Source organism: Strigops habroptila, chromosome 12 (assembly GCF_004027225.2).
Source record: "Strigops habroptila isolate Jane chromosome 12, bStrHab1.2.pri, whole genome shotgun sequence".
NCBI classification, from domain to species: domain Eukaryota; kingdom Metazoa; phylum Chordata; class Aves; order Psittaciformes; family Psittacidae; genus Strigops; species Strigops habroptila.
This window is the reverse complement of record NC_044288.2, coordinates 4,024,928-4,042,786: the sequence shown is the minus strand read 5'-3', so window position 1 is coordinate 4,042,786 and position 17,859 is coordinate 4,024,928. Positions and strand designations below refer to the sequence as shown.

Below are 17,859 nucleotides of genomic sequence, written 5' to 3'. Positions count from 1 at the left end.
ATTAATACAAACCCCAAACGCTGCAGGGAAGAAGCCAAAGATTAATGGACACAGACAAACACGATGTGTCTCCCTAAGTTATTCCATTAAAGTCCATTTACAGAGACTGACAGTGTCTCATCCTCTCGCTTGATGTTCACCAGTGCAGCACATACCACCAGACACTCAGCTCGCCCACAATAACAATTCTTCTCTTTCTATTTCCACAGTCTTCCTAACTAGGGCTTTTTTGGACGTCAACGACTGGTGGAAGAGGATACATTGAATAAACTTGGACCAATGTATAATGAAACAAAGAGCTGGGAGCCAAGAGCTTTGGTTTCTCCCTCTCTACCCACACAAGAGACTGTTAGCAAGTTACTTCACCTCCCAGTACATACACTGGCACAACAGCAGCACTCCCAGTCCACACATGGCCTTACACCATCCTCAAATCTTATTTGCAAGCTGCCTGGAGTCTCCACTACTGCAATAACATGTGAAAATAGCTTGAAACAAATGGACTGCTGCTTAAATTGAATAATAGAGTCAAAAGGAGCAGAAAACTGCTGGAAAACAATGCTACGTTTCAAAATGCTTTTGAGCTCAATATTATTAGTGCGCTTCGTGTTCACTGCCTTGCCTCAAATATGCTTCTTTTAAACAGACCTTTCCTGAACTGGTCCTAGAAACAAGCACAGGATCAGTGCCTGTGCTTTATTATTCCTTTCTTGGTTCCAACTTATTTGGATGGGGTTTAAAATTCTGTGCACAATTTGTTCTCTTTGTTCCTAACGTAAGCAGCAACTTCTCCCTCTCCCCCCCCAGTCAAGAGAAGGCTGCAAGGGATTTATTTATCCTAACCAGGAGCATTCAAAGGCCTGATGACAGCTAATGGACACTGGAGGTGGAGTTCAGCCCTCCCCTCACTCACAGCTATGCTCTGGCCGAAGCCAAGCTGCTGAAAGGGTTTTAATTTCAAGCTGACCCTTTGGGTTGAGCCTAAACTTGAAAACCAACCCAAGCCCCTCTCATCTGGCATTGGGAATCATACTTGGAGGCTGCAGAGAGGAAGGTATTGAAATAGGATGTGGCTGTGCTGCTCCCTGAACCAGAAAGTGGTCACGGTGTTCAGGACCTGTTTAAATTATGGCCAGATGAAATGGATTGTGAGTAGCTGGATTCACAGGCAGATTTGTTAGTTCCAGCTCACCTCTGAATACAGCTTCATTAGAAATCAGGAGGCACCTTTTACACTCAGCTACACTGAAAGATTGGTTCATTTGAATAAAATTCATTATTCCCCCTATATTCAAGTAAAGAGTATTCCAGAATATTGTTTATTCCAGAGTATTAAAGAATATTGCTACGTTGTGAATGGTTCTTTTTGCCAGCCTCTCTTTCTTTTGCTTTCTATTTTGTGTGTGTTCCTGTTTTTTAAAACAAGGGAAAACAAAATACAGATACATAAACCCCATAAAATGCACCACAGCCTGACTCACCCTAAGAGGAAGCCAGCTTGGGGGAGCAGTCATCTGTTAAAAACCTGCCCTTTCCAGTCACTGCAATGTGCAATGCTTCTCCTCAGTGCAGAGGGTGTGCTCAGCACCACACAGAACAGAGAAAGGGCAGCCCCTGCCCTCAAGCTCTTGCAATCAGAGCAGTAGAGTGATGACAGAAGAGGAGGAACATCTGTGCCAATTAATCAGGGGCTCATAAAGATGCTCCAAGTCACACCTGCAATGTAAGTGGAAGCTGAAGCATCCAGCAGAGCCCAAGTGTCTATGATCCATCTGAAGAAATGAGCTAAAAACCAGGACAGCCATATCCTGTGCCTGCTGAGGTTTCTCTGAAGCCGTGGTGGTTCTCCACAAGCAGGGAACAGAGTCCAGCCCAGCACACGGTAGCAGTGACAGGACACACCACACACAGGAGACGCTCTGATATCCCAGTCACTGCTTGGTCAAGGGAAGGTTCCCCTCCTGCTCTCTCCTCAGCCCATGGGGGAAGCCAATGATTCCTGGGGGGGAAAACCCTACAACTGCCAGCCTGGCCAAGAGAAGCAGGCACATGTGCTTGTTAGAGGGAGCAGATGAGATCTGCACTGCACCATTCCAACAGGACATCTTTATAATGATGCCAAACCCACCACACAAGAGTCCAAGACAGGATGTTAAGCATAAGCTCGGTGATTGGAACTGCAGGGTAAAATTTAAAGCAGCAGAATGCAATTAGCCGTGCTGGAATTCAGCTCCATGCTGGAGCTGCCTCCCAAATGCCACAGGCTCTTTAATGACAAGTCTGAGTATGTCAGTGCATGAGTCTGTGATGGGGTACAAGCCATCCCTCTGCCATGGGACACGCAGTGGCACCGTGCAGGATTTGGGCAGGCTTGCCTTACCTCTTCCCTGAACACAGATGCTTGTTCTTTGCAACCAGGTAGACGCTGGATAAAGCTTACAACCTGGAATGACATGGGAGAAAAGAGAAACACAGTGAAAACGGGATAGCATCAAGCAGAAAGCTCCTGTTTCTGCATGAGAGTTCTATACACAAGAATGTTGAACACTTAAAGCTCTTCCATCAATGAAGGGTAGATATGAAAAACATCACTGGGTTGTTGCTGCAACACCTCTGCAAAGTGTATTCTGGTTATGACCACTTGTCTCTGTAAGAGTCCAGCTTCTCCATTGCTCAAAAGGGTCCTCACAAAACATCAACTAAAAGCTCTCTATGGTTTCAGCTACTTTAAACCCATCCACAACTTCACTTCATGGTACTGCTGGGAAGTAAAACTGAAGAGAAAAATGAATTCAGACAGTGTCCCACGATGACATGCCTTTAAGAGGCAAGATAAACCAAGTGAGTGAGTGCTGCTGGTTTACCAACACACAAAGGAGGTTGGGGTTTATTTAATCCGTGGTTGGGTGCACAGGACCCACGGAACCAACAGGATTAAACGACTAAAAGTTTCCTTTGACATTTCACATCAGGGAAAAACCTTCCTAAGCAGGAAATCTGTGAACATTTGGAATAAGCTCCCCAGAGACATGCAAGCAGCCCTGGAATTACATTATATAAGACTAAGCAGTGCGAGGAGCAGCCGTGAACACAGCAGAGGGTGAGTTAATGTGTATTGTCTTCTCCAGCTGCAGCTTCCCTGGGTCATAGAAGATGTGTATCGAGGCATAATCGGATCAAACATCTCACACTAATTGGCTGCTCCCTTGCAGGAACAGCTCTGTTTCATGAAGCATATTCATGTGAGTTAGTACAGATGTGACATTTCTTCCATGAACACAAACAGTTAGGAGGGGTCACTCTCAAATACAAGCTTCCCTTTAACTCAGAATTGTCAGGCTCTTGAGTCGTGCCACTGCATCCCCAGCTGATCCCATCTTCATTCCTTCCCCCAGTTCCGACCACGCGGATCGGAGCTGTCAGCATGGCCTCGGGCTCTGCTCTGCCCCAGCAAAGCTCAGTTTTGGTAACAGCTCCGACTCCCATGGTTTCCATGATGTAATTTGAAAGCAGAGCATCCCTCTCCTGCTTCACCTCATCTTCTGCTCACAGGGACAGCTCCATTTTAAAGCGAACCCCTAAACCCCATCAGGCAGCAACTCCACATTTTCTTCTGTAGAAGGGCAATCTCCTGTTATAGAGGATTATTACAGAGATCTCCTATTATAAACAAGTAACAAAATACTGCTTTCCTTTTGAATCCCCCTCCCCATTCCTTATTATTATATAATATTATTGTATTATCCTACAAGAAACCTGGAGAGGGGCTTTGGACAAGGGATGTAGGGACAGGCCAAGGGGAATGGCTTTAACCTGCCAGAGGGGAGGTTGAGATGAGCTCTGAGGCAGAAGCTCTTCCCTGGGAGGGTGCTGAGGCGCTGGCACAGGGTGCCCAGAGAAGCTGTGGCTGCCCCATCCCTGGCAGTGTTCAAGGCCAGGTTGGACACAGGGGCTTGGAGCAACCTGCTCTAGTGGAAGGTGTCCCTGCCCGTGGCAGGGGTTGGAGCTGGATGAGCTTTAAGGCCCCTTCCACCCAAACCCCTCTATGATTCTATGAACAGAAGAGAGAGGGAAGGAGGATGCAAGAGGAGAACACAGGAGAGAAGGTCCCTGGGATGAGCCAGACCCTGGGTTCCACTGAGCCACAGTGACCTGCCTGGCCCATCACTGCTGGGTGAGGAGAGTCCCCAAACCGAGCTGTGGCAGTTGAGGGACAATGGAAGCTTGGGTGCACAGAACACAGTAACACTGGGGCTAGAGGAAACCAACACATTCCCACAGCAGTGACAGTGAAGCCCCAAGCCCAGGGAAAGGGTGAGGCCAGAGGGGCTGAAGATGAGGGTGGGAGAGGTGTTGGACAGCTCAGGAGCACAGTGGGATGGGGTTCGGGAAGCTCAGGGCTTTTCCTTTGAGGAGGTGAACGCCTGCCTGCCCCTCCTGCTGGGAACAACCTCAATGCTCAGAGCTACCTGGTGGAAGCGTGTGACACTACAAGTGCACACTAGTGAAGGGAAGGAGGGTGAAAAAGAGCTTTATGGAATTCTGAGAACACCTCGGAAACTCCATGCAACCCTATGGAAGGTGCTGATGCGATCCCAGATGCGTGTGATGTACTGAAACCAGCACAGTACTGATCCACGTTGTTGGGACAGCTTGGAAGGAAGCCTCACACATCTCTTCAGCATCAAGTTACAGCAGAACTGACAACACCTCATGAGACTATGCAGAGAGGAGCTGGGTTTTACTGGGATTCAGTAACCCACGAGCAATTAGCACAAGGACGGTCCCCCCAAGGTATGAGCATCTGATGCACGATTAAGTAATGAACAATACAACTGCAGCACATCTTAATGTTCTTTTGTGATTCGATATCCTTCACTAGCTGTGCTCTGAGAACATGACAGGAAGCTTTCAATAAATAACCAAGCTGCATTAAAGTAACTACTCTTGTTTTCTGTTCAGTGTTAGCAAGAGATTTTTAGCTTGAGGGCCCCTAAATGCTGCTGCTGCTTTCCCATTTCAGCTGTTCTCAACCAACACAGAATTAAAGCAACGTTTTTTTTCCTTAATGTGGGTTTTATAAAATAAAACCAGCTCTTCTGTCTGCAACCAAAGGGGAATTTTACACCCCCATTGCTCCTGTTTCAGATCAGCAGAACGGGCTCCTTTGTGCAGCGGAGTTCAAAGCACAACCCAAAGGCAAGTGTTTGCCCTATAGGGAGATTTAGGAGCTCAAATGGTGACAGATCACATCTACTTTGGACTCACTACAGCACAGAAAGCCCTGATGCTTTCATCTGCCAGACCTGGGGCTACATTCCACTGCACATGCTGATCCTGCAAGTGCTCGTACAGCGGCCAAATAGATTCCTATGGGAATTTGTGAGGAGCATCATTTGCAAAACCAGATCCCACTTTCCTGAAATCCAAGACAAAACCTGTACTGACTTTAGCCAGCCCGTTGTGGTGCTGCAGCTGAGGGGGTTCATGTGCCACTCACACTCCTACTGCCCGAGTTCACCCCTTGTTTCAGGCTGCAGCAGAGAGCCCAGTTCAGTGTATTGTGGGTTCTGAATCCCTGGATCTCGAGTGCCCTGCATTCCTGCCCTGTGCTCCCTGCTTCCATTCATCCCTTATCAAACTAAAACCCCGGTTAAATTTACCCAGCACCTGCTTTAAAGGTCAATGGCAAAGGACAAACTGTATTTGGCTTGTGTTCTGGCTCACTTCCTCCATAAACCAGCCTCCATGTTTTATCCAAGAGAAAGAGATCCTGATTTCCATGTCGGAGGATTAACTGCTTTCTGCCTTTATTGATTTTCTAAAAGGCCTTTTGGAAAAATCATTGGAAGCTTTCTCAAAAGGAGGATGAGAACAGCAAAGCTTTCAGGGAGATTTTGTTTCTTCCTCGCTACGAATTTTGTTCAACCTCATTTTTATACCAAAACCACCACAAACAACAAAACCACCAGCAGAAAAGGCCCACGTTTTAAAGCAGCAACGCTAAGTGCTCTATCCCCCTCCCAAGTGCTGTGGTTCCCATCTCCTGTGATAGCGCAGTCCCACCGGACTCCAGCATGAAGAGCAAAGTCAAGATTGGATTCCTGTGATGGAAGAGGCACTTAGGGAAAATGCACTTTGTACAAGTCTCGGAAGATCCTCCCTGCAGCATGACAAGCAGCACCTTTTCCCTGCTTTGCACATTACCTCCAGCCTTGCAAGCACAACATCGCCGCACATTTCTCTCGAATTAAATGGGCTGTGATTAAGCACCTGGATCCAAATTGTCACCATTTCCCATGCAGAGATACAAGCAGTATTTATGCCCCAGGCATTAAGGCAAAACCCGACCACTCAGCACACAAAATACAGTGGCTTTTTCACATGCCACCTCATCACAGGAGACATCTCCAGAGCTAAGGCTGCAGAGACACGTCCCCAGCTGCACAGCTCCCTCTGTCAGAAACGAGGGCAGGCTGTGGGCAGTTTTGTTCCAGGGGAATGGGGAGGAGTGGGCATGCACAGTTGGGAATGATGTGCAATGTAAAAGTGAATCAGCAGCAAAGTCACAGGAGAGGGGGAGGGAGATCAGGGAGAAACAGGAGTCTGCTGTCAGAGTCATGTTTCAGGCCTGAGGACTAAAAGATCAAGGGATAATGAAGAAAGGGAGGGAATCCTATACAGGGAAATAAGCCATGGACACCTGAGTGTTAACAGGGATCCTTCCCCTCACTTATGAGGGGGCTTGGGTACAACTTCTAGCTGTGTCAGCAAAGCAAACAGAAGAGCATTCCCTAGAAAAGGGAAGTAAATAAAGATATCTTCCAACTAGCACTCCAGAAGAGGAGGGCTCTGCCGTTCCTGCACCCCAAGAGAGCAGAACAGGGAGCAGGTAACTCACCTCTTCCACAGTCCATTTGGCCACGTGTTTGGCCGTGAGGCCTGAGACCTCTGGCAGGAGCTTGCAGTGCTTCTCCCAGCAGAGATGGAGGCGGTGGGTCGGGTTAGAGGCCAGGGAAGGCATGAAGATGGACTGGTGGAGGGCCTGCTGGAGATCCAGGTCAGGGTCTGGAAAAGGAAACAGGACAAGGCAGAGTGAGGCTTCAAGTAGGAGCAATTAGAACAGAGCAGGAGGGAGGGTCACGCAAGGCAGGGTGAGCAGGCGGCCAGGCAGGGCTGCTGCATGGCACACTGAGCTTCCAGGGCGTTCTTCCCACCCTCCTGAGAAGGAGAAAGCAAAAGAAAGCTGAGATTGCCAGGCTGGAGGCTTTATCATTAGCTTCATCCCTGGAAAATGATGTCATGCTGCTAACGGAGAAGATGTTTGCAGCATTTTATTGACAAGGTGGAGGAGTTCTGGTAACAGCATCTTCTGCTGGAAACTAATGGCATCGTTCCAGCTTACAGCTGTAGCCAGCCTGGGAAGAGCACTACGTGTGCCAGCTGATGGCCTGGGCTCACCACCTCCCCAAGCAGGCTCCCAGGTGAGGAGTGCTGCAGGTTACCTCCAGACATCAACTCCCTCCTTGTGCCATGTGTCAGCTTTAAAAATCAAGGCAAAAAAAAGAGGAAGAAATCACCCCTCCCTAATGAGATCACTCGAGTAGTGCAGAGTCATGGTCCTAGGGGGACTTGCCTGGTTACACAACAGGAAGCAAAGCAGAGCAGGGAAACAAGATGGGAAACATTCCTCTGGGTTAGAGCAGTTACCCTGTGCTGTCCCCTCACTGCCCAGCAGTGCACAGGGTGCCTGGCCCCATCCCGTTGTAACCAAAGCTGCCCTCGGCTGTGTTTGCTCAGTGTGAGCATGAAGAGCTGGGAGCAGGCTGGTGTGTGAGGATCTGTGGGGTGTGCAAGTCGCTACGTGTAAAGCACAGAGGAAAACAGTCTTAGAAAGAAAAAGCTGATTTCCACAGTTTGCCTGATTCTCACCAGCTGAAGTGAAACAGCACTGGAGGTAGAGCCTGACCTAGGGAAAGGTCACTCCCCTGTCCCCACTGTGTCATAGAATCATGGAATCCCAGCCCGGTTTGTGTTGGAAGGGACCTTAAAGCTCATCCAGTTCCAACCCCTGCCACGGGCAGGGACACCTTCCACTAGAGCAGGTTGCTCCAAGCCCCTGTGTCCAACCTGGCCTTGAACACTGCCAGGGATGGGGCAGCCACAGCTTCTCTGGGAAAAGTCTGTGCCAGCGCCTCAGCACCCTCACAGGGAAGAGCTGCTGCCTCAGAGCTCATCTCAATCTCCCCTCTGGCAGGTTAAAGCCATTCCCCTTGGCCTGTCCCTCCAGGCCCTTGTCCAAAGCCCCTCTCCAGGTTTCCTGGAGCCCCTTTAGGCACTGGAGCTGCTCTAAGGTGTCCCCTTCAGGAGCCTTCTCTTCTCCAGGCTGCCCCAGCCCAGCTCTCTCAGCCTGGCTCCAGAGCAGAGCTGCTCCAGCCCTCGCAGCAGCTCCGGGGCCTCCTCTGGCCTCGCTCCAGCAGCTCCACGTCCCTCTTGTGCTGTTGCCCCAAAGCTGGACGCAGGACCTTGCACTTGGCCTTACCTTGTCTCTACCTCCCTAAAGGATGTGGGACAGCATCAAACACAGGCCTCTATTTCTAATAATGAGACCAAAGAGGTAGTATTTAAAAAGCATAAAGCCTGAGTAAAAAGTACTTAGTTCAGGAGCTCCTGGTGATGACAGGGCACAGGACAGTGCTACAGGAGGGATGTCACCCACTCCTCCCCTGCCTCCCTGCTGCAGGAGGTCCTATTCAGGCCCAAGGTTTTACATCCTACCACATCCCTGTAGGGTGGGCACTGCTTCTGTCACAGACTGTCCCCTTCACTAAAGCCCAAATCCTTGGAGGTAAGTGTCCAAACCACAACCTAACCAAGTTACTTTCCTTTTGAGAAAGCAGCAGTGCTCTAACAGTTAAATGTTCCGGGCTGGAAGCTCTGGGTAATCATGCAATTACAGGTCAGTGGATTATTGCAGCATTTCCCTGCACTGATTTCCATCCTTGTCTTTCAGGTGAATGTGAAGGGAGGGCAGAGCCATCCCTGCCAGCTGCAACTGCAGCTTGGAGCTGGCCAACTTCTCCAGCTCTGAGTGCACGAGGCAGCACGAGGTAAAAATGAGTATTTAAACAGCGAAACCAAGCAGCCAGGCACCTGTCCCACTTTGTGCCTGCTTAGCTATTTTGGATTGAAGACTTATTACCATGTTAAATCCTCCTAAAAGCCTGGTCAGCTCAGTTCTCTGAAATGGCTTTTTATAGTAAATCTGAGAGTTAAGCATATGGTTTGCTAAAGTGATATCAGAAAGCTTCTCTTAAAACTTAACCTGTCATGTACCAAGGGAAAAAAAAAAACCAGGCACTTTCCATTTAATTGCTCATTTTCTTTTCCATCCTCAGGAGAACCTTAAAAAAGTAACAACCAAAATGACTCACATTATGTTTGTGAATACCCAGGGGAGTCTAAAGAAAGAAGTTGATGGAACTTAAACTATCTGCCAGGTTTTGAGCAACTCTCCCTTGCTGCCTCTGCTGCTCTGACAGCAGAATGGTCACTCACTGACTGGGGAACAAAAGCCCCCTTGCCTCTGCAGAGGAGTGTGTGGTGGTACAGGAGCTGGTGCAAGCTTGTCTTCTCAGTTAATGAATATGAGGCTTCAACCTATGAAGCCTTTTCACTTCTAGGTCATTTTACCCTTCCTCCTCATTTTAAAGGAATCATTACCATTATCATCACCTCTCCCATGTGCTTTCTCTTGTCTGTGTGGAATGAAAGCGAGCTGTCAGGTTTTCAGTGCTCCTTGTGACTGGTATATTGCACATACAGCACACACACACAAAAAGAAGGAAAATTTAACCAACCTTTCCCATTGCTTTCCTGTTTCACCAGCTGGAACTTTATATAGGCATGTGAGCATCCAAGCCTGAAAGCATCAATTACAAAACACTTCAGAAGATACATAAATTGACCTAATTTCTTCTCTATACAGACATTAATGAGACTTACAGTAATCAAATCCCTTTCCCCCTTAAAATAAGCAACAGCACTGCTCCATCCCTGACCTCTGTCTCTAAGCTAAGGACTGTGCTGTTAAATCCATGGCTAGAACTCAGATTTGAGTTAACTGCAGGAAAGAGAGGGCCCAAAAGAATGGGAGGAAGGGAGGAGATTAACCATGTCATTCTAAACCCCTGTTCTGCAAACCTCTTAGCAAACTGGGGCTGTTCTATGATTTACATCTGTATTTCAGCTATAGCAGCAACAGCATCAAGAAACACAACTGCTAATGCACAAAAATACATCAAAAATCTTATTTACTTTTTCTGTTTGGCTTTGATGTCTGCAAAGGAATCCTCTTCACCCCAGTCTCTCTCTTGATTGCTTTCAGACTGTTCCGACAGGCTGTGAACACTGCTTTGACAGGACTTTTCACTGTCTTGGGCAGATCTTCTGGCAAGACACATAAATGACAGGAGCTCAGCTGACACATCCTCTGTTCCCTTTTCCCGCAGGAGAGCAAAGCTGGCTGCTCCTCACAAGTGAGAGCAACAGCTACCACCTAGTGGTAGCAGCTTTCCTCTCCCCACCATCATTACTAGTGCAGCACAAAGTGCTGCTTCTACTCTTCAGCGTGGATTGAGATTATATGTGAAGTAAATCAGCCCCTGAGGACTGAGGCTCTGACCCCAGCAGGTACAAGAAACCCACTGAAACGTGTGTTCTGGTGGAATCAAGTGATTTAAGAGTTTGAATCTTGATACCTTTGGATAACATTTCAGGGTCTCCATGACTGAGTTTGATGCAGAAACTGAGCTAAAGAGCTGCCCACGGAAGTACAAGAAGTATTATCTGCAATACTGAATTCAGACTCCCACTAGCAGGAAATAAAACACTGAAGAGAATATAAATACATTACCATTTTAGAATGCCATTTATGCTGGGAGAATCCCAAAGCTCCCAAGAGAGCTTTAGGGTAACAGTGCCACTGAAATGAAATGAATTCTGGTGTTGAAGCTGGGAAATGGAGACACCTGAACAGCTCTGGGATGGGAGGAGGCAAAGTGGCTGTGTGTGCCAGGGTGGGGAGAGGAGGATCCCATTTTCTGGCCAAATAGCTCTTGAAAATGTTGTAAATCTGAGCAAAAAAACTTTCTAATGTACAGAAACCTTCCTATACAACACAGACCAAAAGAATTGCTGGACTTTGCCCTACTGAGACTGGATTTGTCCAGACTAAAGGTGACAATAATAAAAACCTTTGTATCCACAACACATTTTAACTGCCTCCTGCAGGCCAAGAACATAACACGCAGTTTGCTTCAATGCTACTCAATTCCAAGCTTTTCAGGTAAGAAAATAAAGTAGCTGAAGGAGCTCAACTTGTTTGCCAAGTGACTCACACATAGAGCAGTGCAATGCAGCAGACTCTGGGGTGGATTGCAGTTACAGTGTAATAGTGCCACATAACCTTGCTTGACAGTTTAAGGACAAGGAAGCAAAGGAAAAAGAATATATTTTAAATTGAAACAGCAAGGAAAAATTTATGGAGACAGAATGCAATTTCCTTTGTTGGAATGTGACCAGAGCAGCAGGATTAAGGAATCAAGAAACCTATTAAGGCATATGAGGGTATGAAAGTGCACTGCTCTGCGTTAAGAGTGTCTGGGGCATGGGTCAATATTACAGACAGATGAACTCAATGCTCTGCTGCTTCTCTGCCAATTCCTGTGGTTTTCAGCCTGGTGAAATGGTTTTGCTCCCCAGCACCTCCTCAAGAGAAGGGTTCAGCTCACCTGGATTGTGGAGAGTCCTCCTGAGAAGACTCTCCTGCTCCCAAGAGAAATGGGGCAGGAGTCTCCAGCCTCTTGGCTTTTGGCATGCTGCTGCTGGGGGAAGGTCTCTCCCCACTCAGGCGGTCCTGTAACAAGTTTTCTCTGTTGAGGTTCACATCAGAATATGGGCAGCCAACTAACCTGTGTTATAGAAGAGAAACAGAAGAGAAGAGAGATGATGATGCGTGTTTTTAAGTCATACAGTCTTCCCAGCCTCAGGTAGACATCTCCATCAACAGACGCAGGAAAAGCGAGACCAGATACACTCAGGGAGATGTTATCACCCAGGTTTAGGTGCAGGAAAGCAGGGGGCTGCCATGGCAGAATTAGAAACCAAAGTCATGTTATTAAAGAGTCACCTCAGAGAACAAGAGCAAAGAGCAGCTCTTCCTCTGTAACCTGCTTGTCTGAACAGTAATTCATGTTCAAGAGAGTCCTGCGACTTCCACTCTGCCACATTATACACTACTAGATCTTCAGCCCTCCCACCTGAGATTGTTTTCTTGCTCTTTCAAACAGTTTAATCAAGAACAAGCTTCCTTTGCCAAGAGCACATAAGAAATCAAAAAGCACAGAGTACAGAACATGAGCTAGCTCTCCTCCCTCCTGTACTTTAATAATCACCCCACACTCTCTCCCTTTTTAACTGTCTCCTTGCATGCTGTTCTTGGGTGTATTGTTTTCTATAAAAAAATCTTTCAGGAATGCTGGAATGCTGGAATTGGAGTGAATTCATCTATGTCGGATTGCATTGCAGTTGTAAGGATTATACTGGTGTCAACAGAATCGATGGTGAAACAGCACCTTTAGACACAAGAGGGAGCTGCAATTACAGTTATAACCCTCTCCGGAATAAACACCCTGAGGTGATTTCAGTGCAGTGCAGGTGCTTTTTGCTGCACTGTTAGCATGGACAGCAGGCAGAACCCTTGTAAGAAGAACTCCAATACATACGTATAATGTGTTCCATATCGTGGTCCCCTCACATGGCCGATCCCGTGGCAGCCTGGAGTAGGACACGCTTGTCCCACTGCTCCCGCTCGATCCACAGCTCCTGGGGAAGAGAAGAAAGCAGTTAAAGAGATGTGTCTGCTCCTGCATCTGAGGAGCAGGCTGCACTGAGGAAAGGAGTCAACAGAACGATATGAGATCATCTACTTTACCTAGAGGCACTTGCAAAGCGTGGCCAGTTTTTGCACACCAGCCTACTGGATGGACATCAGGGCTGTCTGCATCGACCCAGAAATCATAGTGATGGTCCCAACCATCAAAATGTATCTAAAAGAAGCACAGCCTCAGTGAGAGACACAGCTAAGGACATGAGTCAGCTTTTATTTTATCTTCCCCCTTTGTTTCACCTTGCTCAGCTTGGGGCTGATTCATTCAATCTTTCAGTCCAGCACAATGGTTCTTTGTGCTCACTGTAACTAGTTCTCTTCCTCATCCTGCATGTACGTTTTACAGAACAACCAGACTCGGGTGACACACTCAGATCACAGGGTCTGCAAGGATGCACCGACCACGGGGTGCCCCAGCACACTCCACACTCACAGACTAAATCTATGCAAACACAATTGCTTTATTTAATTGTCTTGTTTTCCAAGAATCTCAGAACACCATAAAAGCCAACAAGTTTGGTGGGTTTTACAGTGAACAAGCTAGAATTCTCTGCTGGGTGAAAAGACTAGTGATAGAATCCCAAACTGGTTTGGGTTGAAGGGATCTTAAAGCTCCTCCAGCTCCAACCCCTGCCACAGGCAGGGACACCTTCCACTAGAGCAGGTTGCTCCAAGCCCCTGTGTCCAACCTGGCCTTGAACACTGCCAGGGATGGGGCAGCCACAGCTTCTCTGGGCACCCTGTGCCAGCGCCTCAGCACCCTCACAGGGAAGAGCTTCTGCCTCAGAGCTCATCTCAGTCTCCCCTCTGGCAGGTTAAAGCCATTCCCCTTGGCCTGTCCCTACAGGCCCTTGTCCAAAGCCCCTCTCCAGGTCTCTTGTAGGCCCCCTTTAGCTATTGGAAGACTGCTCTAAGGTGTATCAACTGAGTATTGTGCTACTATATATTGGCAAAACTTGACTTCTGTTTGCAATCACAGTGATGAGGCCAAGACTCAAATGGCTAATGGGGAGCAAACTCCACTCCTGACCACATAATCATCTTTTAGGAAGGAGACCCGTGGCTGAGGTTCCTCTGTCAGTGCAGCCTCCACTTTAGCTGGCTCATCCTTAAATTTCCCAGAAGCCAAAGCACAATGCATATTTCTGGCAAGATATTTATGTGCAAAGAATTAGTTCAAATCCATTTATGCAACAAATTCACACTGGAGGATGAAGCAGCTTCCCACATGTACCAGGGTTCAACTTGGTTTGGGTTTTCCTTCAAGCATGCTAGGAAAAACATAAGTGTCAGGTAGCTTCCCATCAACAGAACATGAAGGCTGCCTTCACTCACACAGACACTGCTAGGAGATGGCAAATCATGCTGTCAAATGCTATTTCAAAACAGTTACATTAAAGCAGTAACTAACAATACCAGGCAATTCCATTTCAACAGGGCAAAACAACAGAAATCATTTCCTGCTGGGCAAGCCTGGGGGCTTGCATCATCTGCCAGGCATCAGCTTGCTGCTTCTCAGACCAAATGGGTATATTTTCTATGCTGGCCATCACTATATTCCTCAGGACAAGGGCTCTGCACTTTGAAGCAAGATTATACCTTAATGCGATGGTCGTCTTTGTCAACTATTGTTGCCACTCTTATCAAGATGGGATTTCTTCTGTCCACAGTCTCTAACTTCATATTTACTTGGAATCCGTGAGCAGGACGCTGAAAGAGAGGATGTAAGCAGAATGCTAAGGCTGGGCCTTCAGAGCTCCTCACCTGCTCTGAATGCAATGTGCTGATGAAGTTTTGATCCACCACTCAAACCCCTTTGCAGCTTGGGCTCCTGATCTCCTCAGCAGACTGCTTCAGAGGCTCAACTCCGAGTTTCCGAGAGGATCAAGCTGTCTGTTTGTCAGCAGCCCAAAAGTACTCAGGAGGAAGTGTGGGCTTTCTCAGTGCAGGGGAGCATTTCACAGCCAGGGCAAGAGGCACTTGCCTAACAGAAAACAAGGCCTGATACTACCACGAGCTCCAACAACAACAGACACCAGAGTCTGACAGCAAAAATCCCAAAGACAGCAGAGAGATGATCTCACATCTGACAAGGACAGTGCCCAGTTCACCACCTGCTCACCCCTGAACGCTGGAAACACACCACAGTGTGTTGCCTCTCTTCACTACACTGTGACATCCTTCTTGGCATCAGATGGATTATTTCAAAGCTCACAGAATCCCAGACTAGTTTGGGTTGAAGGGACCTTAAAGATCATCCAGTTCCAAGCCCTGCCAAGGGCAGGGACACTTTCCACTAGAGCAGGTTGCTCCAAGCCCCTGTGTCCAACCTGGCCTTGAACACTGCCAGGGATGGGGCAGCCACAGCTTCTCTGGGAAAAGTCTGTGCCAGCGCCTCAGCACCCTCACAGGGAAGAACTTCTGCCCAAGAGCTCATCGCAATCTCTCCTTTGGCAGGTTAAAGCCATTCCCCCTTGGCCTGTCACTTCATTAAGCAGGTTTCCATGTACTTCTTATGACAATAACTGTGTCTGCTTGTTCCCAGTGACTGCTGAGAACTGTGGTGCTGGCACTCGAGAGCGGCTGCAGATGCTGACCTGCCCTTTCCCTCAAACCCCAGCAGCTAAAGGGCTCTGTAAAACCTCCAGCATGGCCTCTGACCTGATGTCAGCACCCACAGATGTCACCTCTCAGTAACAGACAGCATTTACCAATCCTTCCGTTTATCTTGAAATGACTGACTGCGAATTCCTGCTCTGACCTCCTCAGCTGGGGGTTATGGAGCACTGGATGCTCATTCCAAACACGTCCTTCTTCACTCCTGCACACTAAGGTCAGGATTTTAGCAAGAGATGATAAATCGTGTCTTTGAACAAGCTCAGGTTAATGAAAAGATGATTATAATCATTCTTCCCTCCTAATCTTCCTTACCCTTCCTACTGCTGGGGGCAGGGAAGGAGGCTCACTTCTGAGCCAAGGGGATAACAGGCTCCAAACCTCCTTTCTCTTTAGTCTTTTCACCTGGATGCAGACATTTATCCAGAGGCTTTCAGGCACACGACACACAGGAAGCCAGGCAATCTAAACTGCTGCTAGTTTTAAGACTGTCTTCTTGAACCCAGCCAACCTTGTCTGTCTTCCTTGAGCAGCCTGAGCGCAGGAGAACAAAATCCTGCCCTGAAGATGAGCCAGGCTATTTATTTAAGTCTTGCTGCCTTTTGGCAATAGCTTCTGAACGCTTTGGAATTGACAGCCCACGGAATGAAACAGTGATGCTCACAACGAAGCTGTCTCCTCCTGTGGCTCTGGGTAAAGGAGAAGGCAGAAACCCAGACACAAGATCTGCTATTTGGGCTGATGATCGGTGTCTCCGGGCTACGTAAAATAGCTCTTTAAACCTGTTCAAAACTAATTCAGTGAGAAATGCCTGTTCTGGCTCTCAACCTGTATTTTTATGTACTGATTTCCTGTAATTGCTAGCTGGAATAATAATAATAATAAAAGAAAATCGATAACTGTGACATGTATTTGCACTTCAGACCAACCAAGCCAGAAAAATAATGAGGTTTGATCTTGAAAGAGTTCTATTAACTGTTGATACATCAAATGCCTTTTTGTGTGTGTGTGTCTCAACTTCAAAACACAGTCTTGGACGCTCATTTATATTCTGGAGTTTCATCAGAGCCAGAATTGGCCCTTCTGCTATTCTCTCAAAGCCAGATAGCTGAAGGAGCAAAACAATGGCTGCAGAGATGTATGTAAAACAGGGAAAGAGGCAGACAAGGCAGTGGCATTCCCCCTTGGGAAGACGCTTCATTTTGGAAGAATCCAAAAAAGGGACCACTCAGTGCTGCAAAGCTCCTGAGCAAAGCCCTGTCATCTTCAGGGGACGTTTCTCCACATAATTTATATTCTGAAAATCTGAGGCAAGAATGCCATAATGAGAGATTTCTGAGGGCTTCAGACTGGGAGTTTTAAAACGGTCATACTTCATTGTTGCTTTTTGTATTGTATAACCTGAGAGTGGTTTGGGCTGAAGGGACCTTAAGCTCATCCAGCTCCAACCCCTGCCACGGGCAGGGACACCTTCCACTAGAGCAGGTTGCTCCAAGCCCCTGTGTCCAACCTGGCCTTGAACACTGCCAGGGATGGGGCAGCCACAGCTTCTCTGGGCACCCTGTGCCAGCGCCTCAGCACCCTGACAGGGAAGAGCTGCTGCCTCAGAGCTCATCTCAATCTCCCCTCTGGCAGGTTAAAGCCATTCCCCTTGGCCTGTCCCTACAGGCCCTTGTCCAAAGCCCCTCTCCAGGTTTCCTGGAGCCCCTTTAGGCACTGGAGCTGCTCTAAGGTCTCCCCTTCAGGAGCCTTCTCTTGTCCAGGCTGCCCCAGCCCAGCTCTCATACAGAGTTTTATTACCTTTCCAAAATATTTGTCTCTACAAAATTACTTCTATTGTTCCTCTACTGTGTGGCAGCGCCATTGCTGCATTCTTTTGCACTCGCATTCTTAAAATTCTTGTTTTCCAGCACTGTTGGGATTTTACCTTAGAAAAAGGCTGAGCCTACCCCTAGGAGCAACAAACCTGTCCCACTGACAAGCTTCACTCATTACCCTGCACACTGGCCCCAAGGTGCTTCTTCATACGCTGCGCTGCCCGATCGAAGATGCTGTCTGTCCAGCGCTGGAAAACCTTAATCCAAAGGGTGTCTGGAGTTCAGCAGTGCTGCAGATAACTCCAGCTGTGGCCTTTCAGCTCTCTAAAGAGGCAAAGCCAGCCTCTCCCTATTCCTACCTTGCAACCTTCAGCTTCAAATGGACACCTGCTGAAACCTGGCAATTATCAACCTTGTCTGGCTGGATTTTTACCTCCCTTATCTGAGGCCTCCCTGATTGCTTTTCCTCCTCAGGCC

At 47.8% G+C, this 17,859-nt stretch overlaps 1 protein-coding gene across 4 annotated transcripts in view; it reads right to left on the bottom strand.

The window, feature by feature from the left end:
* Positions 1–17,859, bottom strand: part of LOC115615792 (lethal(3)malignant brain tumor-like protein 3) — a 52,144-nt gene that overhangs the window by 4,738 nt on the left and 29,547 nt on the right. For 3 of the 4 annotated variants that reach the window (XM_030504382.1, XM_030504385.1, XM_030504386.1), the window contains 8 exons: positions 14,549–14,659; positions 12,995–13,109; positions 12,786–12,885; positions 11,793–11,972; positions 10,318–10,449; positions 9,861–9,922; positions 6,902–7,068; positions 2,381–2,443 (listed from right to left, as the gene is read on the bottom strand). In XM_030504382.1, the coding sequence (XP_030360242.1) occupies positions 2,381–2,443; positions 6,902–7,068; positions 9,861–9,922; positions 10,318–10,449; positions 11,793–11,972; positions 12,786–12,885; positions 12,995–13,109; positions 14,549–14,659 (930 nt within the window). The remainder of the gene's footprint in view (positions 1–2,380; positions 2,444–6,901; positions 7,069–9,860; positions 9,923–10,317; positions 10,450–11,792; positions 11,973–12,785; positions 12,886–12,994; positions 13,110–14,548; positions 14,660–17,859) is intronic. The other variant, XM_030504384.1, reaches the window with a different exon arrangement.